We start from the raw sequence: 24,357 nt of genomic DNA, 5'->3' as shown, positions 1-24,357 counted from the left end.
GTGCTGCTCTCCAGCCACTTGTCCCCTAACCTGTCCTTAGGACACCCATTCCTATGCCCCAAGTGCAAAACCTTGCACTTATCCACATTGAACGCCATCCTGCTGTCCCTTGCCCACTTCCATAGTCTGTCTAGATCCTTTTGGATCTGAAGTACCTGCTCCTTGGTTGTGGCCACTGCCTCCATTTTAGTATTGCCTGCAAATTTGATCAGCAGACTGGTCACCCCTTCTTCCATTTCACTGATGAAAAGATAAACAGGATCAACCCCAAGACAGAGCCTTGGATTCCCTGCTTGTCTCTGACCACCATCCTGTTGATTCCCCACTAATGGTTACTCTCTGCTTTCGGTCCATCAACCATGCCCTGAATTGAGCCCCACAAGCAGCATCCCTCCTTCCGTGCCACCTGCAGCAGCCCTCAACCTGGAGGAAGGTTGCTGGTTGTGCATCACTGAGTGGTTTGGTGGTTTGCAATTTTTCCCTCTGTCTTGAGCAGATGGAGTCCCTGCATTTTCTCCACACCTCTGCCTTTCCTTGGCACAGCAAGACATCCTCTGAAAATGTAATACCAGCCTCCTACACCAATTTTGGAGGTGCTTCCAGATGTTATCTACCTGTAATGACTTCATTTAGTAATCTGGCTTGCAACACCTTGGAAGTTTGGCAATCCAGACTACTGGCAAATGTCAAACATAAAGGATGCAGTGAATTGTTAAGAAGTCACAAGAGGCAATCCCGGCTGCCGCAGAATTGGAGTCAATCGGTGAAGACGGCGATGGAGTTAAGTGCATGCTTTGCCATTGCTGTGCTGTCTCTTCTTTTTCTGCAGTTTTTGAAGCTGCAGTGGGTCAAGTGGCACCTCCCACCTGGGCCAGTTCCTCTGCCTGTCCTGGGGACTGTGTGGTGCTTTGCCTCTGGATGGCATCAGAACACACTTTCAAAGGTATGCTTTCTCTTTTCTCCCTCCATACAAGGGGTCAGTTGCACGATACGGAGTGGCAGATTCATGAACTGACTCTGTGCAAGAATTTCAGAAGCCCTGCCTGGACCACACGGGAAATTCCCATGCTGGACACACTGGCCCACCCTCCTGTAAGAGGAGAGACCCCCGCCCCCATGGAGCTTACACTGAGACATTCAAATGGGGAAGCCACAAAGGAAGTGGAGACAGAGGGAAAGAGGGAAGGCGAGAGCTGTGGAGCATGCAGCCTTTTTTATTTATTAATCTGAACTCTGCACCTGGGCATACTGAGTAGGATGCAGGTCATCCAGTCACGTGTCCTTCCAATTTATTTATTTAGAGTTTTTATATGCCGTCCCATTGCTTAATGCCTCGGGATGGCTTACATAAATAAACAAATATAAAACAAAACATACAGATTATACAAATTAAAAACCCGATTCATTCCGGCTGCAAATTAAAACCGATAGTTAATATTAAGGATTATTAAAATATCGTTTAAATAAAAAGGTCTTAGCCTGGTGCCAAAAACCAAATAACGTTGGCACCAGGCGGACCTCTCTGGGGAGCACATTCCATAGATGGGGCACCACCGCACAGAAAGCCCTCCTCCGAGTACTTACCCTCCTAATTTCCTTCATGGAGGGTTCCCGGAGAAGGGCCTCTCCCGCTGATCTCAAGGGGTGGGAGGGGAAATATGGAAGCAGGCGTTCCTTCAAGTATCCAGGTCCCAAGCCGTTAAGGACTTTGTAGGTGATAACCAGCACCTTGAATTGAGCCCAGACTTCAATGGAAAGCCAGTGAAGCTGGTAGAGGACTGGGGTTATATGAGAATAATGCCCAGTCCCCGTCAGCAACCTGGCAGCTCTATTTTGCACCATCTGAAGTATCTGGACTGTCTTCAAGGGTAGCCCCACGTAGAGCGTGTTACAGAAATCCAACCGGGAAGTAACCAATGCATGCGTCACTGTCGCTAAGTAGGGGCCCAGCTGATGGATTAGCCGAAGCTGAAGGAAAGCGCTCCTCGCCACCGCGCTTTGAGCTTCCAAAGACAGCTCCGGGTCAAGGAGCAGTCCCAAGCTGCGGACCCTGTCCTTAAGAGGGAGTGCAACCCATCCAGGGCAGGGTCCAGGCCACCTACCCAGGAGCTCGAACCACCCACCAACAGGACCTCCATCTTGTCTGGATTGAACTTCAGTTTATTGGCCCTCATCCAGCCCATTACCTCAGCCAGGCACCAGTTCAGCACAGCCACTGCCTCACCTGGATTGGTTGAAAAATAGAAGTAGAGCTGGGTATCATCAGCGTACTGGTGATTCCGCAGCCCACACCTCATGATGACCTCTCCCAGCGTTTTCATGTAGATGTTAAATAGCAAGGGGGACAAAATGGACCCCTGCGGTACTCCATGGCATAGCTGCCATGGCACAGAGCCAAAGTCCCCCGGCACCACCTTCTGGAATTGGCTGTCAAGGTAGGAGCGGAACCACTGCCAAGCAGTGCCTCCTACTCCCAGTCCCGTTAGCCTATCCAGAAGGATACCATGGTCGATGGTATCAAAAGTCACTGAAAGGTCCAGGAGGACCAACAGGGATGCACTCCCGCTGTCTCTCTCCCTGCACAGGTCATCATACAGGGAGACCAAGGTAGATTCAGTACCATACCCAGGTCTGAAGCCAGACTGAAATGGGTCCAGATAATCAGTTTCATCCAAGAGAGCTTGGAGTTGTCCCGCCACCACCCATTCCAACGCCTTGCCCAAGAACGGGATGTTGGCCACCAGTCTATAATTGGCAGCCATCTCTGGATCCAAGAACGCCTTCTTTTGACCAGTCTGACCACTGCCTCCTTTAGAGGGGCAGGCACCCGGCCGTCCCTCAGAGAGGCGTTGATGACCTCCAGGATCCAGGCAGGATCTAACATGCTGAGATGTACTGCATCTCATGCCCTTTAATATGCACCTTGCTACTCCGTGCTTTAACAACCACTGCCTGCAATCCTCACTGGCACCAGGATCCACTGAATGCAGTGCACTTACTTCTGAGTAGTCAGAAATGAGATTGCACTGCATGAGGCCACCAAGTTGGCCAAGTGGCCACTGGAGCGTCTTCTCAGACCCCAGAGAAGGGAAAGGCAATGCTCCAGCCCACCAGGAAGTGGAAGTAGGGATATGTGAGAATTCTGTTGGGTAAGGATATGAAAATCTGATGGTTTGGCTCCAGGTTGGTTCTTTGTTCCAGTCCTTGCAAGTACTGGTTTGATTTGTACCATATCAAGCCTGCCCATTGATTTCTATTTTTAATGACAGCCATGTACATATTTTTAATGATATTGAAATGTATGGATATGTCAGTAACCTTATGGATAAACCCTGCTTAGCCCTGTCAAAAATCCCATATAATAACTGGCAGGTCCCTACATAAAAATAGAGGATTGCATCACTAAGGGCACCCTGGCCAACCCCTTTCACAAGCAAAGATACTCAGCAGTTCTCCTTTTGACAGCTATCAAGGAAAGCAAAGCAACTGCTTCACCTCCTTGTAGCAATTTTTCGTGTACCTTGACTTCTTGGACATCCATTAAGCAGCACCTTTCAAATTGGACCGTTTCACGTGCACATACAAAAGACCTCTTTAAAAAATCTATTTGTTCTAGTTAAAATTTGCACAGATTTCCAGACAATATTTTCTTTAAAGAAGGGCAAATTTCTTGTGGACTCCAAAGAAATAAACAAACTCCAGTGCAGTCCACTGCCACTTGCTATACTGGAAATGCTATGGAATTCCATCAAAATGATACATATTGGAATCATAGAAACATAGAAACAGAGTGAGTCAGAAGGGGCCTCCCAGGCCATCTAGTCTGACCTCTGGCACCAGCCGGCTCCACTCATGACATGCCCACCATGTGCACGTCCAGCCTATCCTTGAACACCCGTACCGATGGGGCCTCAACGACCCCCCGTGGAAGCCCATTCCACACCCTCGGGGTCCTGACTGTCAGGAAGTGCTTCCTGGCATCCAAATGGAACCTGGGTTCCCTGAGCTTTGCTCCACTGGAGTCCGTCCTGCCTTCCTCTGCAGGGGAGGACAGGTCTCTACCCACCTCCATGTGACATCCCCTCACATACCTGTATGTCACCAACAGATCCCCTCTGAGTCTCCTCTTCTCCAGGCTGAAGAGACCCAGCTCCCCCTGTAAACCAGCCACCAACCTTGTGGCCCTACGCTGCACTGACTCTAACCTGACTATATCCTTCCTGTAATGAGGAGCCCAAAACTGAGCACAATACTCCAGTTGCGGGCGCACCAGAGTAGTATACAGTGGTAGTAATACCTCTCTTGATCTAGAAGCCACACTTCTGGCTATGCAACCAAGGGTGGCGTTCGCCCTCTTGGCCACCGCATCACACGGCTGACTCATGTTTAGCCTGCAGCCAACCAGCACCCCGAGGTCCCTTTCACAAGTGCTGTTCTCCAGCCACTTGTCACCTAACCTGTCCTTAGGACACCTATTCCTATGACCCAAGTGCAAGACCTTGCACTTATCCACATTGAACACCATCCTGTTGTCTGCTGCCCACTTCTGTAGTCTGTCCAGATCCTTTTGGATCTGGAGTACCTGCTCCTCAGTTGTGGCCACTGCGCCAGTTATAGTGTCGTCTGCGAATTTAATCAGCAGACTGTTCACCCCTTTTTCCATGTCATTAATGAAAAGATTAAAGAGGATTGTCCCCAGGAGAGAGCCCTGGGGGAACCTGCTTGTCACTGGCTGCCATCCCGATGATTCCCCACTAATGGTTACCCTCTGCTTTCGGTCAGTCAACCATGCCCTAATCCACTGGACAGTGCTTTGGTGTATCCCAAAGCTCCTCAGTTTCTCCACCAGGATATCATGAGGCACTTTGTCAAAGGCCTTGCTGAAACCCAGGTATACCACATCCACTGCATCCCCTCTATCTAGCTATCTCGAAACCTTGTCATAGAATTCCACAAGGTTTGTCTGGCAGGACCTGTTTTTGCAGAAGCCATGTTGTGTGGCTGTCAGCCTCCCTTCCCTATCTAGCATCACTAGATCTCTCTCTATTATGAGCCTTTCCATTGTTTTTCCTACAATGGACATAAGGCTAACAGTTCTATAATTCCCCATGTCCCTTCTACTACCCTTTTTGAAAATTGGGACCACTGATGCCACCCTCCCGTCCTCTGGAACTTCACCCTACCATCCCCAGTCCCTGGAGGGAAAGACAATTTTATTTATTTATTTATTTATTTATTTTTCCAATTTATATCCTGCCTTTTCCTACAAAGGGCTCAAGGCAGCTTACATCTCCTCCTCCATCTCATCCCCACAACAACAACCCTGTGAGGTAGGTTGGACTGAGAGTCTGTGACTGGCCCAAATTCACCCAGTTGGCTCCATGGCTGAACGGGGACTAGAACCCAGATCACCTGAGTCCCAGTCCCATGCTCTTAACCACGACACCACACTGGCTCTCAGTTTCTTAAACAAAGAGTTCCACAATCTCATGCTACTAAAAGGAATGTCTTGCTTTGTTTTTCCATCAAATATGGCTCAGCCCCAGCTGTTTACACTAGATAAACAGAATCATACAAAAAGTAATGGTTCTTTTCATCCTAATTGGAGAAGGTAGTGATTTTTCAAACATATTCAAAAAATTGTAGGCGATCTAGAGAATCCATCTGGATTACTGAGTGGCATACAAATTCAAAAATAAATAAGTAAAAATTAAATTAAATTACATTGTTAAATTAAATTATTAAATTAAATTAAAAATTAAATTAAATTAACTTGATCTCACTAGGGGAAAGATCTGGCCAGGGCCCCTCCAAATATTCTTAATTTAGAAGGTGAGTGTCCCAAGCGGGTGGAGGAGCTCTTTAATAATTTGGGACAAAGCCATTTCAGGATTTCTTGGTATCTGGGAATAGTTGCCAGGCCGATGAGCAGTCCTGAGGTTCACGGGAGGCATTCCTAGACAGCAAAGGCAGTTGGCAAGCAATGAGAGCTCAAACTGGGAGTTCGGAATGATTCAATGATGAAAGTAATAGACGATGGAAGAACTAAATGAGTTGGTAACATCTCTGCATAACGAGGGTGACGCGGACATGCTGTACCCACAATTATGCTCTTTTTTCAATCACAATGCAGTTGTCAAAGATTTATGGGGAAATATTCACCATCTGGATCGGACACTTGCCAATGGTTGTAGTGAATGGGTTCCACCCGGTGAAACATGTGCTTGTCAACCATGCCGAAGAAGTCTCATGGAGAGTAGTGAGCCCTTTTGTCAGAGACATGATGCATGAGAAGGGTAAGTCTTATTTCTCTCTTCTTCCCATGCATAGACCCAAACACATGTTTTCCAACAACTCTCTTTCTTCATCACTAGGATTCACGAAGACCTAATTGGACACCAAAGTGTTTCTGTGTAGAGTGATGGTACTATAGTTCATAATTCATTCTGAACCTCAATAGTACTGAGTACTTCCTTCAGCATGAAGACAACCACAGCAACTTCAGTTCAATTTAGATTTTAGTCCGAGCTGAAGACCATTCTTGCCATGCTACTGCCAAGTCTCTCTTGCACCCAAGTATATGCAACACTGCGACAGTGTCATTTCAGGAGCAGGGAGCCATGGGAAAGTATCACATTCCCAGAACTCCTTGATTCTTTGGATATTAGACACCCTGGGAACATCACATTTCCCAGGGTCCCCAGCATGTGTAAATGAAGGCACCAGTACTGCATGTGTACGAGCAAGGGAAACTCCTACCCATGGCTACCAGAGCCACCATGGGAGGGGAAGAAGGTGTTAAGGAAGGGGAGCTTCACTCTGCATTTGGGTTCATCCAAGTAAGCCATTTCAATAAAGCATTTGCACCAACAGTTGCAGGAGAGAGAGCAAGATCCTTGGTTACACACTGGGGAACAGAAACCTATCCCATTCCTACAGAATGCAAACCACAGCAATCACAGATGCACCAATTAAGAGGCACATTTCATCTGTTTGCATTGATGTTGATTTATTGCAGGCACAAACCAAAGATGAGTTAGACACAGTCAAGCTCTTGAGTAATCTCAGACAGGTTTGATTTACTACATCTCAAGTCTTCATACTAATTGCGCACACACATGGTTGACTTTTCCACCAGAAAATATTCATTGCCTGAACATCTTCTACTCCTGAAAGTGGGAGGGGAGATAAGGGTATCTAGCTTCTTCGGTTGATGCTAGATACGGCTGGTAAGGAGATCTAGAGGATTCTGGATGGTGGTGGAGATCTTCTTTCATATTGTTCTCCACCACCACTCATAATTTCTGGTTCCATTCTAAATCGAGCCAGGGGAAGTTTGACCAACTGTGTGAGCCTCGGGCCATACTAGCCTACAAGACCAAATTCCAGTTAGGGATGTGTGAGGAATCTGCTTGCAGGGGGAGGGGGCAGTACCAGTGGATTCCCTCAGTTCCTTGTCAATTCCTTCACAAGCTTCCAGGACACAGTCAGAGTTTTTTATCACTTGTGAGTCACGTACACAGTTTCAAGGCAGTGATGGAACTCTGAATGGGTGAGAAGCTGAGGACAATGGGGAATAACACAGAAGTATGGAGAAATCATTATTAGCATCAGGAAAAGCATCATAACCCATCAAAGACTTAGGTAACAGATAACAAATAAAACAATCAGGAGTTACAGAAATCTGGCAGGTTTAAAATGTTGTGGTTTTTGCAATCTGAGACGCAGAATTACTTAAGATGAAGTATTTTTACATTGGAAAGCAAGTGCAGCTTCCCCAGTGGCTTGTCTGATTCTGCAAGGAAATGCATACATAATGGAGCCCCCGGGACTGGCTGCTTTTACCAGGTGCGTGGAGCTTGGCCAAAAGTTCTAGTTCTTTCTGGGCAAGAGGAGCAGAGACACCACTGTTTAATTTTATATCAAAAAGGCACACATAAGGAACTTTGCTCTATAAGATTTATTTGAATTTTCCCAACACATGCTTAACAATAATATTTTACCTCCCACAGGTATTCTGTTTTCAGGTGGCCACATCTGGAAAGAACAGAGGAAATTTGGAGTGGCAACTTTGCGGTTGCTTGGTTTTGGAAGAAGTAACATGGAGCACCGTGTCCAAGAGGAAGCCAGCAATCTGGTGGCCTTGCTTGCAAGTGAGAAAGGTCAGGAAGAATGTGGGTTTTGATGCTAAAATTCTACAGTTCCCTGGAGGGCACAGATGGAGGGAGAAGGGGCAGGGAGAAGATCCATTCCATTCCAGTTGTGGATGCAAAACCCCCCTCCACCTTTGAATGTCACCTGTGTTCTGACAACAGCAAAGGCAACTGAATGAGGTGCGGGAGGCAGGGGCACAATCCACCATCCAAACCTCTTCCCTTCCAGGGGCTTCCACATGTCTTCGTAAGAGGGGAAATGCACGCCAGCCCTGGAGGCAGCTCACTTGCTTTCACTCCTGTGCCCCATCCCACCACTCGGGGTGGGATGGAGCCTGGTGGAATCCACCCCCCAAGCCTTCACGGGCTCGCTCTTGCGCTCTTGTGCTCGGCCTGCTCTTCCGAAGAGAGCTGAGCTGAGAGGAGCTCTGCAAGCAATTGCTGAGCCTGGTTGAGCAATGGGCAACTTCCTTCTGAGGCAGCAGCAGCCCAAAAAGGCAGCCTGGACCCAGTGGATGCTGCTTGGGAGCTAATTTCCTAGCGGACACTCAGGGCTGCAGTGCCAGCCCAGAAAGTAGCCCATTCATCCTACAGCAAGTGGTCATCAATAGCCCATCCAACCTATAGCAGCCACTGCTTTCCTGGTGGACTCTGCACAACCAAGCGCCCCCATGACCAACCTGTGGCCCATTACGCACCTGCTGTTTGAGTGGCTGCCACTTATGTAACAGGTGGGATCATTTCCTGGCAACATCCTGTGAATGCTGAGCAATCTTGCCAGAAACTCGGACTCTGGGCCTCCACAAAGCGGACCAGAGTCCGGGGAGATGAGCCCAGGGAATCCGACAGATTCCCAGCCCCAGATGGATTGCTGTCATATCTCTACCCTCCATCTTCCCAAAGATGTGACCACATTGTCTCCCCCTCCAGACTTGATAGAATTGGCCTTGGGAGTGAGTGTATCTCAGGGCCACCACGTGCTCCTCAAGCAAGTGCTCCCATGTTCAACCCCAGGAGATGCTAAGAATGTACGAATACAAGCAGAATCACGCTGGGCCAGACCAAAAGGTCCATCCAGTCCAGCACTCCATCCACACGGTGGCAAACCAGCTGCCCGGGGATCCCTCCCGCAGGAGGGGTGCAAGGCCTCCCCCTGCCCAAGCTCCCCAGCAACTGGGGTGTGCAGGCAGGCCAGCCCTGGTCAAGGAGGGAGCACATACACAATGCTAGAGAAAAACTGGGGGAAAGTCTCTGGCTGGAAACTGTGAAGAAGCACTGCTAGTCAGCAGACACAGGACTTCGACTAGGACAGTGTCCCTTTTCCTGTGTTTGAACAAGATCTCCAGGCAGAAGCACATTGGCTGACCTGCTGTCTTAGAAAACTAGACGTGGCGCTCCAATTTTTGTGTCACTCTTCCATGGAATTGTACACAAACTGGACTGTTGCACAACAAAAGACCCTCCATAATACAGTGTCCCACAATGATGTGTTTATTTATTTGCAGTGTATCAAATGAACCATAGAAAAGATGTCAGTAGGTGGAGATGAAAAGGCAAAGGGGATGGGAGGAAGAGGAGGAAGAGGAGGAGGGGGGGGAATCTAGTGGTAGGGCCGATGAAACTGTTGCAGGAATAGGAAGAAAAGTAGTGGAGGGAGGGAGGGGAGGAGGGAGAAGGAGGTCAAAGCAGTTGTGGGAGAAGAGTTCTGGAGGAGGAGCAGGAGCAGGAGAGCAAGAAAAGAGAGAACCCAAGAAATAGAGCAAGTAAAGAAAGAATCTTGCAAATAAATGTCCAAAGGCCTGAAGGACCGTGAGTCACTGTTCCATTGGGCTCACCCCAAAATTCAGCTGTTTCCAAGGGACCAAAAAGGTTGCTACTCCCTGTTCTAGAGGAGCTGTGGGGTTAAAGGAACTTGCAACATTAGAGTGCCTTAAAATGGGAGAGGGTGATTACCCGGACAAGCTCTCCTGCTCTCCTAGCTCTTTTCTCAGAATGCGGCAGTACTTGGTGAGTTAATTGTGGTGGCCAATTTGTGTGTTTCCAAGGGAAGCCTTTGGACCCAGCTCTCCCCTTGTTCCATGCTGTCTCTAACGTGATCTCCAGTGTGGTTTTCGGACACCGTTTCTCCATTCAAGATGAAACATTCTGCAAACTGGTCGAATGCATCGAGTACGAAGCACATTTTTTCCTCTCTAAATGCCATTTTGTAAGTTATTTTGCTTTGGCTTAATAATGTTAGAAAAATCCATGCTGTGTTCTAAAGTATCTTTGTGCTGTTTTTCACATGATTCTGCTGCAAAACAACTTCACCTGCTGACTTTAGGCTGAAAGTAACTCTGTAACTCTGCTCCTATCGTTTCCACACCGTTCAACATTTAAGTAATGCTCTTCTGCATCTCCTTCCCCTGCTATTTTTCTCTTGCACAGGCTTTAACTTTTTCAATGGTAAGGAAGATACTCCAACCTTCCAATCAACATCACATTCCTCCATACTGAAAAGTAGATTTCAAGTACAATCCCATGCAAGTTTAAACAGAAATACAGTCCTACAATTCCCAGCATGCTCAGCTGGAATTTCTATTTGACGGGATGCTGGGAGAATGTTTTTTCCATCTAGGAATGCACTGGATTTTACCTTCAGTTATGTGACATATCCTCAACCAAATATAAGTGTTCCCTTTCCATTTCTTTAAGAATTCTCTGTGGATTTCCTTCCAACCCCAATAATTCACCATTTTTAGATGACTCATTCTTTGGCATGATTATTGATTGTATTGTTACTATTCTTAATTTTATTTCTATACCACCCAGCAGCCAAAACTCTCCAGGAGGTTTGCAGCCATTCATAAACATGAGGACAATAATGAAAGTGGATGACGATAAAAAGATAATAAAATTTGTATAGCATAAAAATTATATACATCATAAAATTCCAACACATAACAGTTTAAGCCACTCAAACCACTTCAGTAAAAATTAGATCTATTAAACAGGTGACATATCCCATCATAAGCCGTTAAATATCCAGGCTTATAGGATAGTCTTAAGCTGGCACCAAAAACATACGACTGTTGGTGCCAGGTGGGCCTTAGTGGGGAGATCATTCCATCTTTCCAGAATTAGGGGGCCACCACTGAAAAGACCTCCTTGCTGCCTCCTTCCAGGCCTTCCTGGGTGGGGGCAGATGAAGAAGCCTTCAAGTGTAGGTTGTAGTGCTGGGGTAGGTAGAAGTCGGGAGAGCCATTCTACGCAGTATCACCACCCTGTATCTCTTCAAACACTCCCTCCTGCTGCCAAAAAACAGGAAGTGCTTGTGTGTGATTGCATACACTGATTCTCACCACTATTTTAATAACTGTTCTGTGCTTCAAGCCTCCAGGGGAAATACATCAATTGCAGGGTTTTGCTGTGAGATTGCAGGAAGCTTCCTTGAACAGCAGGCCCAGCTGGTTCAGTTTCGTCTGAATTCAGTCCCATTCAATGGCTCCCCAAAGAGCCGGCTCCTTCCCTTCCTCCCCCTAGGCTCCAAACTGCAGGACAATCCCTGACAATGCAGATCTTTAAATAGCCTTCCATCGAGCTGGAAGGATAAGCCTCTGCTCATGTAAAGAGAGCTGAATCCAAACTGGACTCTTCTCCTTAGTCCCTCTCTTTCAGTGGTGCTGCTGACCCCACCCTCAGGTTGGTTCTTGCTGGTGGAGAGCCAGGTGGCCTGGTCTGCAGAGGCCCTCCGATTGGGCAGCTCATCTCTACTGGTGCCTCCTTTCTGAATCGAGGACAGGGTCCTGTGCCTGCTTCCTTTCCCCTCCTGAAGCCCATCCCTCTCTCCCAAAGCAGGCCCCCTCCCAAGGTTGACCTGGAATGCTGCAGGAAATGACCAGGAATTGGTGAAGCTTCAAAGGCTTCTGACCCCTATCACCTCTTCCTCCTCCTCTTCAGTATCCAATGATGTGTCTCCCTGAAAAGTCAGCAAAGAGTGAGAACGTGGCCTGCTCCCCACACCTGGGAACGTCTCTTTGAAAAGCACATGGCGTTCTACCACTCAGTAGCGTCCTCCTTGTCATGAGCGGAGCTGGCTGGAGCTGGAGGTCAGACTAGATGGCCCAAGGGGACCCTTCTGACTCGCTCTGTTTCTGTGTTTCCATCACAAAAGAAATGTAAACAGGCAACAAGGGGCAGACAAAAGGATTTTAAGGAGCATATTGCTAGCAACATCAAGGCTTAACCATTTTTTAACATCTCATTTGAATACATCGAAAGCAGACATAGGGTAGGCAGGCATCTAGCCCATCGGATGGCAGAGGAGTAACTCGCCTATTAAAAGATAAGGAGATTGCTGAGAAACTAAATGAATTCCTTTCTCACCCCCAAGTTTGCTAGGAAATTACCCTAGTTAAGTTCCTTACTTCATTGAAATGATGTTTATGATTTGTGGCCTGTGTGAAGAAGCGTGGGAGCAAAACTAGTTGAGTGCTGAAATTCTGAAAGCACCCCACCCCTGCAATCCAGCACCCACAATAAGAGTCATTATGGTGTGTATTTGTGCTCCAGACCTACTTTTGCAGGTACAACTGAAGATAACTTGGTGTCAGGTCCCTCCCATTTTGTCCCACCTTCACTTGGAACAAGTTAGGTTATCAGAGGCTGAAATTAAGCATGGTTGAGATACACATCCACAATAAATTAGCATTCCAAATCCCTGAGTGACACAATAAAGTGTGAGAACATTGCACTGGGGAGGGGGGTTTCCCTCGTCCTTGCAAGTGCCAACCTGTAAGGAAGGGTGCGGGTGGAGAACTCAGACTAGCAAAGCTGTGTGCCTGAACCAACTGCATGTTCCTTTTGCCCTGTGGCAGAGAACCCTTGCGAGCTCCCCGATTCCATTCTACGCTTCTCAGGTTTTATCATTCATCTTCCTACAATGAGGAAATAAAAAATTGATGAGCACTCTAAGGGCCAGCAAGTAAAAGCATTGCAAAAGGAGGTTAAAGATCTATGTACCATATTGTAGGGTTTAAGCTTAGAGACTGACTTGGAGGCACTTAAGAATATGTTCTTCTTCTTGTCATCTCTGGTGGCCTTATGAATGAGTGTCCTTCAGAATGTCTTGTCCTTGACAACCTGCTAAACAATCCTCAACTCAAGGTTGTGACTGTCTTGATGGAGTCCATCCATCACATAGTTGGGCTTCTTCTTGAACTTCCATTCTTGACTTTCCGTAGCTCCAGGAATTCTTGCCTTCTCATGACAGCTTCAGTTTTGTCTGTTTTGCTTCTAGGGATGGTTCTGGCCTGATTTGATCCAGGTCCTGCTTGTTTGCCTTTCTGTCAGTCCAGGCTCTCCTTCAGTACCACGTTTCAAAGGCATCCGTTCTCTTCCTGTCAGCTCTCTTCACTTCCTAGCTTAAGAATATCCAGAGGACTATTAAGAGCATGAACACTTGCCCAACTTGGCAACATAACACCAGACAACTCAGCAATCCATATTCATATTTAGTAGGCATGTCATGAACGGAGCCAGCTAGAGCCGGGGGTCAGACTAGATGGTCGGGGAGACCCCTTCTGACTTTCTCTGTTTCTGTGTTTCTGTTTTTCTATGCTTCTGTGTTTCTATGTTTCTAGTAGACACAGCAAAAACTTGCTGTGATATGGCAGAGCTATTGGTGTCCCACTGATGAGGACAGTCAAGTATCTTCAACTCAGGTTATTTCCTGTCCAGAAGCTGGATGCATAAAGTAGGAATGGGCAAGGAATCCATTTGGGGTGAGCATCTGTTAGATTCCCTGGGGTCAGCTCCCTGGACTCGTGTCTGCTTTGCAGCATCCCTGAGTCCAAGATCCTGGTGAGCATGCCCAGCTCGCCAGCAAGGTGCTTACCAGGAATCAAGCCATGCACTGCGCAAGCAGCATCATAGAAACATAGAAACAGAGCGAGTCAGAAGGGGCCTCCCAGGGCATCTAGTCTGACTCCCAGCTCTAGCCGGCTCTGCTCATGGCATGCATCCCTGGACTGGAGCCTGTGAGACCAGCCAAAGCATCCCTCTTCCATGCCATGCACAGGCTTTGTACAACCTGTGCACAACCTTAAAACAGAAGCTCAACGTGGGTTGGAATTGCCCATTCAAACTCATTTCCACCCAACTAGTCACAGGCATGCACAGGCCAAGCTTAATGTGTAAACATTTTTGCCCATATATTATTTATTTATTTATTTATTTATTTATTTGACGCTTTTGTCTCCTGTCACAATAGCCTTTTGGCTGTTTGGACGGTTTACATAATAAAGCCATAACAAAGCATAAAAACTACATAAATCAATCAAGTAAAACATCTATACCAATAAAACATCCCCATCACAGCAGGAGCACCAATCAGGTAACAACATTCATTAACATCACAGATTAGATAAATCCTAAAAGATCCCAATTAAAATACCAAATTTTCTAATTAAAATGCAGGTCAGAATTAAAATTTAAACCAGAAATAGTCAATGATTAAAATGCTCTACAAATAAAAATGTCTTAACTTGGCCCCAAAATATATACAAAGAAGGCACTTGGTGCACATCTCTGGAAGATCAGTTCCATAAATGAGGTGCCACAACTGAGAAGGCCCTACCCACAGGTAGCCACTCTCTTAACTTCCCTTAAAGACAGCTTCCAGACAGGGCCGTCTTAATGCATGGACCTGATGGGCACTTCCTGTGGGCCCCATACTAATCTGTGTATGTTAACCCTTGGAAAATTGGAAAACTTCCAAAATTAACAGTAGTTGTAGTTGTCATAGGGGCCCCAGTACACTGCTTTGCCCGGGGTCCATAATGCTGTTAAGACAGCCCTGCTCCCAGAGCAGGACTTCCAAAGATGATCTTAGGGTAGGCTTATAAAGATTGACTCCTTCATGGATCACTGCCTTGTCGTGGCGAAGGGGCTTGTGTAGCTCAGTGAAGCTATGAGCTATGCCATGCAGGGTCAATTGAATGCAGAATTCCAGAGAATAGCTAGAAGAGATAAGAATGCCTTCTTAAATGAACAGTGCAAAGAAATAGAAGAAAACAATAGAATAGGGAGGACCAGAGATCTCTTCAAGAAAATTGGAGATATGAAGGGAACATTTCATGCAAAGATGGGCATGATAAAGGACCAAAATGGCAGGGACATAACAGAGGCAGAAGAGATTAAGAAGAGGTGGCAAGATTCCACAGAAGAACTATACAAGAAAGAGCTTAACGTCCCTGAGAACTACGATGGGGTGGTCACTGACCTCAAGCCAGACATCCTGGAATGAGAAGTCAAATGGGCCTTAGGAAGTCTGAGCAATGACAAAGCTAGTGGAGGCGACGGTATTCCAGCCGAGCTATTCAAAATCCTTAAAGACAATGCAGTAAAAGTGCTACACTCAATATGCCAGCAAATTTGGAAAACTCAGCAGTGGCCACAGGATTGGAAAAGTTCAGTTTACATTCCGATCCCAAAGAAGGGCAATGCCAAAGAATGTTCAAACTACTGCACCATTGCACTCATTTCACATGCTAGCAAAGTTATGCTCAAAATCCTACAAGCTAGGCTCCAGCAGTACGTGGACCGAGAACTACCAGAAGTACAGGCAGGAGTTCGAAGAGGGAGAGGAACTAGAGATCAAATTGCCAACATATGCTGGATCATGGAGAAAGCTAGCAAGTTCCAGAAAAACATCTACTTCTGCTTCATTGACTATGCTAAAGCCTTTGATTGTGTGGATCACAACAAATTGTGGCAAGTGCATAAAGGGATGGGAGTACCAGACCATCTTATTTGTCTCTTGAGAAACCTGTATGCAGGTCAAGAAGCAACAGTGAGAACTGGACACGGAACCACTGATTAGTTCAAAATTGAGAAAGGAGTTTGGCAAGGCTGTATACTGTCGCCCTGCCTATTTAACTTATATGCAGAGCACATCATGAGAAAGGCGGGGCTGGATGAATCACCAGTTGGAATTCAGATTGCTGGGAGAAATATCAACAACCTCAGATATGCAGATGATACCACTCCCATGGCAGAAAGTGAAGAGGAACTAAAGAGCCTCTTGATGTGGGTGAAGGAGGAGAGCGCAAAAGTTGGCTTGAAACTCAACATTAAGAAAACTAAGATCATGGCATCCAGTCCTTTCACTTCCTGGCAAATAGATGGGGAAGAAATGGAGGTAGTGACAGATTTTATTTTTCTGGGCTCCAAGATCACCGCAGACAGGGACTGCAGCCAAGAAATTAAAAGGCGTTTGCTCCTGGGGAGAGAAGCTATGGCAAATCTAGACAGCATACTAAAAAGCAGAGACATCACCCTGCCAACAAAAGTGCGAATTGTCAAGGCTATGGTTTTCCCAGTTGCAATGTATGGCTGTGAAAGTTGGACCATAAGGAATGTTGAGTGCCAAAGGATTGAGGCCTTTGAATTGTGGTGCTGGAGGAGACTCCTGCAAGTCCCCTGGACCACAAGGTGATCAAACCAGTCAGTCCTAGAGGAGATCAACCCTGAGTGCTCTTTAGAAGGCCAGATGCTGAAGATGAAACTCCAGTACTTTGGCCACCTAATGAGAAGGAAGGACTCCCTGGAGAAGAGTCTAATGCTGGGAACAATAGATGGCAAAAGAAGAAGGGGACGGCAGAGGATGAGGTGGCTAGATGGAGTCACTGAAGCAGTTGGTGTGAGCTTGAGTGGACTCCGGGGATGGTGGAGGACAGGAAGGCCTGGAGGAATGTTGTCCATGGGGTTGTGATGGATCGGACACAACTTCGCGACTAACAACAACATAAAGATTGAGACATTCTTTCAGATATTCAGGTTCTAAACTGTTTAGGGCTTTATACATTAAGACAAACATCTTGGAGCGAGCCCAGACTTCAATGGTCATCCAAAGCAATTTATAGAGGACTGGCGTTATAGGATTAGGGTTAGAAAAAAATATCCATTGTGCATTATTCACAAGTTCCACCAACTTTGTCTGTTTTTCTATATTTGGGGTTGGGGAAGCACCACGTTTGTGTCTGCAACAGCTGTGCAAAGGCAAATTCCTCCATGTGTGGAAAGTGATAGCATCTACTGCCCAACTGCTTCCCTTTTTCTCCTACAGTTGTATGAACTTTTTCCATGGCTCATGCGTCGCCTCCCCGGACCTCACCAGAAGGCAATTTCTTGTCTGGAGTTTATACATTCATTTGGGAGGAAGGAGATCAGAAATCACAAGGAAAAGAAGAAACTGGATGACCTCCCGGATTTCATTGACTACTACCTGAGCGAAATTGACAGAGTAAGCAATAGCGTGGCAGGGTATATTTGGGGGAACAGCTTCATGGCCATTATCAATCAACTTTCTTTGATAGATATCTCTATCACTTTATTACAATCAGAAAGGCCATAGTTGTGGCACAAGGAGGGAAGGAACTAAAAATGCTACGCAAACAATCAATAAATCTAGAATTATACTTTCTGCATGCTGATACTTCACAGGTATGAGTTTTCTTCTTCTAAAAAAAGGCAGATGCCAGAGAATCAGAATAAGCACTGCCTGAAATTTACCGGACGTGTAGCTCAATGGAATAGTTCACACTTCGCAGGCAAAAGGTCCCAGGTTCTATTCCTGGATGGTCAGTTGAATGTCAGAAGTACTGGCAAGATGGATCAAGACTCTGACCAAGAACGATGTACCACTAAACAGGGATGTGTGAGTGGTCTCTTTGGGGGGTGGGAATCCATCAGACTCCTTGGACTCAGCTTCCTAGACTCCTGCCCGCTTTTCCACAGCCATGGCTCTGATGTCCTGGTGAGCTTGCCATGTGATTGCTGTGCACTCGCCAGGAATCGTGCGCCTTTGGACCTGCTGCACAGGCAGCATCCCTCTTTCACACACGCAATTTGCTGCTGTTGCTTGAGCCTCACATGAAGCGCAAGAAGCTTGCCAGTTGCACACGTGGACTTCTGCAAACATTCGTGGACTTCTACTTGGTCAGCTTGGTCTGAACTCAAGAGGAGCTCCACATACTCCCTCCAGGTGAAGTTCCCTGGAGGGATGGGCTCCAGGGAACTTCACCACAACACGTTCACCAAGCTCTAGTCCCACCTCAGCACCCCATTTCAGACCAGTTCAGATACTTCAAGAGGGAAAATTGCCATGATTCCAAGAGCAATTCTGGCTTCAAATACCAAGTAAACAGACTTTACTAGGAGACTGAAGGGAGTCCCTCATGGGTAATGAAGCAAAACTACAAACTCAGAATGTATATGATTATGAATAAAACCGAATGGGCACTTTTGGAGGGGATAGGCAAATGTGAATATGGGGAGGGCAGTGTTACTTGGATGAGGCAGAACGAGTTTTGATTAAGGGGGTGCTCATTAGTGTATGGTCCTACAAAAGGGCCCAGTGATTTTTTTGGGGGGGGGGTTTCTTCTTTGAAGGTTCTGTCAAAGTAAATGCTACATCAGGCAGTTAAGCATCATGACTCCTTCCTCATGCTCTCTGAATTGGGCCAAAAAGAATCCCATGGAAATGATGCACTGCCTTCTCCAACTTGGGGTTCTCCAGATGCGCTGGACTACAACTCCCACAATTCTCGGCCAGCATCTGGAGGGTACCAGCTTGCAGTAGCCTTCCCTACCCAGACAGCTTTGGCTATGGGGCAGTATAGAAAGGAAATAAATAAGCAAATAAACAATACATGATTGTGCAGGATCAGAGACATGCATCTCAAGATCGTGCATCTCGAGAAACAGAGACTGTATGGAGAAAAGCATGGCTACGCTATGCGTTCAATGGCACTTGAACCCTGGGATATACCAGAAGGTTTGCAGCCTAAATTGCCTCCTCTTCATAGAATTTTGTTTGTAAAGCTGCGAAGGTTGCATTTGCCCAACATGGGAAGAGTGCAGAGCCACCTACAGATGAACTGATTCTAAAAAAGATTCTGGACTGTGCTGAAATGGACAGATTGACTTTGTCTCTGAAGGAGAAAGAAGATACTGACTTCTATCAAACCGGGACTCTTTTTATTATTGGCTAGAGAAATGGGACTAGGCATAGATTTAAATATGTTTATTGTTTAACATAAAAAGAAACTGGGCTGACCCAGTAGGCCTGATGTTTTTGATGATTTATGACTTTTTAGTTCCTTTTTTGTTAGGTCTATTAAGAATAAAACTTATTTTAAAAAAGAATTTGGTTTGTAAAGCAATGCAGCTTTCAGAAGTTGGACCCTGTGGCTTTCTGGCCCCTTCCAACTCTGATTCTGTGATCCTAAGTTGTGCTATTTGCCATGAGAACAGCATGCTTTTCTGCATGGTCTTCATGAACAGCAGAGAAGATAGTGGTGATTTTGATGTGCTCCCTTTTCTCCTCTAATGGCCAACAACAGAAAAAAGGTGATCCTGCAACTAGCTTAGATGAAGACAACTTGGTCCAGGTTATTTACGACCTCTTCACCGCAGGCACAGACACTGTGGTCTCCACCTTGCAATGGGCACTGCTGTTTATGGTGGTCTATCCAGATGTCCAAGGTAAGTGATGGACTTGGCAACACTCTGGAAAGATTTCAACTTGGATAGGATTCCCACAACAGCCAGGTGCCCCAAAAGAGAAGGGTTTGACTGTCCAGCCTAGTTAAGTTTTTAAAATGTGAAATGTGAAGACACATATCGATGAAAGGGGTTTCTAATGTGGCTTTTCGGTTCTATCCCTCCAAAGTTGGTTCACACTGAATTTTCAGGCCATCACATAGCAAGCAATCGGACAAGTGGCTTCTCTGGAGACTTTCAGTCTGGGAAAGCCCACCAAACAAGGTTGGAAACACCTGCTGCCTTAGCAAGGCATTATCTTGCTTCATGGGAGTACCAGCCCAAATACTTCCAAAATTATCCTCTAATCCATTTCTCTCTGGATTAGGTGGAAAATTTACCAAATGGAAACACAGTCTCAGCACTGGGGTGGGGGGGGGGTTGTCATGACTGTATTTCTGGAATCTGAATCCCAAAACCAAAGGTCAAATAAGTGAATTTGTATTGTGGCTTTTCAGAATAAATGGCTCTTTTTGAATGTGGAATGGGCTTCCACAAGGGTGTGGAATGGGCTTCCACGGGAGGTGGTTGAGGCCCCATCGGTGAGGGTGTTCAAGGACAGGCTGGACATCCACATGGTGGGCATGTTGTGAGCGGAGCCAGCTGGAGCTGGGAGTCAGACTAGATGGCCTGGGAGACCCCTTCTGACTTACTCTGTTTCTATGTTTCTATGAATGGTGCTAGTGCTAGTGGTGGTAATTATGATTTTTTCTTCAGCATAAATGTACACTTCTTTCCCCAGCCCAACTTCTTCTTGAAGCACACCCAAGAGTTCCCACGATAATATGAACAACAACCTCTCCAAGTAAATGGGCTGGCTTGGAACTGCTGGCATTTTCTATAAGTTGCTTGACCAAAAACCCATGTTTTTCATGGGTTCACTGCTTTTATTCTTGTTGCATTTATTAGATTATTTTCTGTTTGTTTACTGTTGTTCTATTCTAGGGTAGCAACAAAAACAACACTTAAGGTGCGATTTTTTTCAATTCAATCAGACAAAAAAGGACAACTCCCATGCTGGGAATTGTAGGCCCCCTTTTCTGTCTAATCTTGCATAAGATTGTGACCTTAAATATTTATAAATCTCAAATCACTGCATTTTCATGAGCACAATCCATTATCCCCATTCTGAAATCCCCTTTTTTCTGTTGCAAGGCAGCCAGAACAGAAACTGCAATGCAACAGAATCACAGACTAATATTGGTGGAGAATACGGACATGCTTCCATACCAAGAAATGAAGCAGGTTGATAGACAAATAGGTTCATTTGAGTCTAAATTGCAAATGCTTTTACCTTTTTATTTATGTTTTTTGGGGGGCTGGGGAACAATGTGATTTCTAAGATTGCACAGGCATTAGTTTTACATGCACAATAAAATCGCCTCCTTTCTACTTTTCCTCAGAGAACATTCAGAAGGAGATTGATGCTGTTCTAACACCTTCTCAATGCATCTTCTATGAGGATCAGAAGAAGATGCCGTACACTAATGCAGTCATTCATGAAATCCTGCGTTTCAACTTTGTTCTCCTAGTTGGAAGCTTCAGACGCTGTACGAAGGATACAACTATACTAGGTTTTCCCATTAAAAAGGTATCTGACAGTTTTAAAAAATCTTAATGTCCTGGCCTCCTCCTAGAAGAAGCTTACAGGTTCTTGGCCTAAAGGTACACCTGATAGGTTAATGTTTATAATGTTCCACAGTCTACCTGTGCCTTCATTATTTTTCTTTCATTTATTATCTCCCATGTGCAGAATTATAAAATTGCAAATTTCATGGGTCAGGGAATTATTTGCTTGTGCTATATAAAGCATTTTGTACAGGGGTAGCTTTATATGAAACAATGAACTATCTCTAAATTCGTAATGAAATCGGTCATGCAAATAGTCATTGCTTTGGAACAAATCAAATCCAGCTACCAGATGGACAAGCTGAAAGCCAAACACTTAGTTTCTGTCTTGGCAGGGAACAATCGTTATCCTGGATATTGCTTCTGCCCTGTATGACCCCAAAAAGTGGGAGACACCCCATCAGTTCAACCCAAACCACTTCCTAGATAAGGATGGAAATTTCCAGAACAACGATGCCTTCATCCCATTTTCAGTAGGTAAGCTGAATTCAAAGATGGATGCATGACCTAATGGGGCCACCAACCTTCCCCTGGGCCTTCTGGAGCCCTTCAGACATCTTGGACTACCAACTGTCAGCATCTCCAGCCAACATCTTGAGCCATGCAAGGAGCCTCTGCAATGCAGAGTCTGACCAGCAGGGTTGTCAATGGTGCAGGACATGCCAAGCTTGAAAGTGATACCCACCATTTCAGAGGTGATAGAGAACATGAGGGTAGCAACAGTGCACGGGCTGGGGAAGAATGGAAGGAGGCATTTAAGAGTGGGGGTTGGTCTGAAAGCTCCATCACAGCTGACAATCAAGAGGTGCATTTACTTGTTTGTTTTCATAGAGTAGTAGAGTTGGAAGGGGACAAGAAGGCCAGTTGGTGCAGGTCCCCAATTCACACCATCCACTTAGAAGGCTGTTCCGTTTTTTTGAATGCCTCTAGTATGGCAGAGCCCACGACCTCTCCAGGCAGCTGGTTCCACTGTCGTATTGCTCTGACAGTGAGGAAACTTTTCTTGATGTCTAGACTAAACCTGGGTCATCACAATTTGATTTTATTATTCCAGGTCCTACACAACACAAAAGTGTTGTCTTCTACACTTTTTTATTGTTGGAATTGTTCCTAGTTTTCTATACCCCCCCAGAGGCCAAGGCACAATCCTGTGCGAATTCAGACAGGTAAAAGGCTGCAGCTATCCATATGCCTCAGCCAGCATCCTGGAACTTGTAGTCCCCCTTTTTCCATCAAACTTACATAGGATTGTGCCTCTAATGTTAGCCTCTCTGTTCTGTTCAGGGACTAAGCAGGCTTTTTCATAAGAACATAAGAAAAACCAAGCTGGGTCAGACCCAAGGTCCATCCAGTCCAGCACTCCATCCACACGGTGGCAAACCGGATGACCCACAGGATCCCTCCCTCAGGATGGGTGCAAGGCCTTCGTCTGCCCAAGCTCCTTAGCAACTGGTGTGTGCAGGCAGGCCACCTCTGATGAAAGGGGGAGCACATGGCCAGCAAGGCCACAAGCCTCTGATAGCCTCCTCCCCCACGAATCTGTCCAATCCCCTTTTAAAGCCATCCAGATTGGTGGCCATCACCACTTTCCATGGCTACTGTGCCCTGTGTGGAGAAGACCTTCCTTTGATCTGCCCTAAGCCTCCCACCAATCAGCTGCATGGGATGACCTGGGTTTGAGTGTTTTGGCAGAAGGAGAAAAATCTCTCCCCCTCCACTTTCTGCACCCCGTGCATTATTTCCAACTCATCACGATAGTGGGAGTCTGCTACTGACCACCCAGTCAAGAAGGCAAGAATGAATCTTCTGTTAAGCATATTGACAGTATTTCAGGGTGGCATGGTAGTAACAGGGGACATCAAATAGCAGGATATCTTTCTGCAAGAGTGACTCTTCCAAGAAATTCTTGATCTGCACAGCAGATAACTTTCTTCTACAGAAAGTGGAGAGAAGAACTGGATGATCAGCTCTTCTGGGCTTAATACTGACTAGCAGGAATGACTTAGTGGGTAAAGTGGAAGTTATGGAAATCTGCAGGAAAGTAACCAGAACACACTTGAGTCGTGATTCAGCAAAGCAGACCAGAGTCCAGGGAGCTGAGCGCAGCCATCAGATTCCCTGCCCCAACAGAATCCTCAGCACTTGAAGATCCTTTTTGGGAAATGCCCATGAAATCTGAAACAAACAGGTTATTTCTCTCCTCCAAGCAGCGAACTCTATTTCATTCAGTTTCACTATGTAGCGTTTGGGTGGAGAGAGAATAGCAGGGTATATGAAATCTCTTGGAAAAGACGATGTGGTTGCTTGATCTAAGCTGCCCAGTGATCACAATGGCAAAATCTCTCCTTCCACAGGGCAGCGTCTGTGTTTGGGGGAGAATCTGGCAAGAAAAGAACTCTTCCTCTTCATCACAAACGTGCTGCAAGCGTTCACGTTACAGATGCCAGAAGGAGTGACAGAACTCAGCACAACGCCTGCAAAAGGGTTTTCTGTGCAGCCATACCCTTACAAGATCTGTGCTCTTCCACGAAATTTGGTGGCATGAAGAGGGGGACTGTCACAGCTAAACAGGACAGAGCAAATAATTTCTGAAATTTCAGAGTGCATCAAGACAAACAAATCCCCCAAGAAACCAGTTACGGATGTGGGATTGCTCCTCAACAGATTCGATTTCAGCTTCTGGTGAATCCAGCATGAGAATCCCTCAGCGAAACCAATTTCCCCAAATAACGCCAATTCTGCAGATTTGCAGAGCAATTTTGTTTGCTTTTAAACTTTTTTTGTCGGTGGGTGGGGGATCTTTGGACAAGTGCATGTTTGCACTTTGGGAATCAGGAACAAAATTGTCATACAAAAAAGTTCTATCGTTGAGGAGATGATGGGCCAAAAGACTCCTGGAAATCCATGGAACTGAGCTGGAACTGAGATGAACAAAATCTGAACATTCCTAAAGCCAATTATATAATTTGTGGGGGCTAAATAAACTGAAGTT

At 46.0% G+C, this 24,357-nt stretch overlaps 1 protein-coding gene across 1 annotated transcript; it reads left to right on the top strand.

Annotated features, from left to right (window-relative positions):
• Positions 1–775: 775 nt before the first annotated feature.
• On the top strand, positions 776–23,910 carry LOC123019448 (cytochrome P450 2J6-like). The gene is made up of 9 exons (XM_044422337.1): positions 776–943; positions 6,134–6,296; positions 8,013–8,162; positions 10,199–10,359; positions 17,260–17,436; positions 19,538–19,679; positions 21,140–21,327; positions 21,701–21,842; positions 23,720–23,910. The coding sequence occupies exons 1-9, from the start codon at positions 776–778 to the stop codon at positions 23,908–23,910; spliced, it is 1,482 nt and encodes a 493-aa protein (XP_044278272.1).
• Positions 23,911–24,357: the final 447 nt, after the last annotated feature.

Source organism: Varanus komodoensis, unplaced genomic scaffold (genome assembly GCF_004798865.1).
Source record: "Varanus komodoensis strain SLA01 unplaced genomic scaffold, ASM479886v1 scaffold125, whole genome shotgun sequence".
Lineage (NCBI taxonomy): Eukaryota > Metazoa > Chordata > Lepidosauria > Squamata > Varanidae > Varanus > Varanus komodoensis.
The sequence above is the reverse complement of the archived record's forward strand: the minus strand, read 5'-3'. Positions and strand labels throughout refer to the sequence as shown.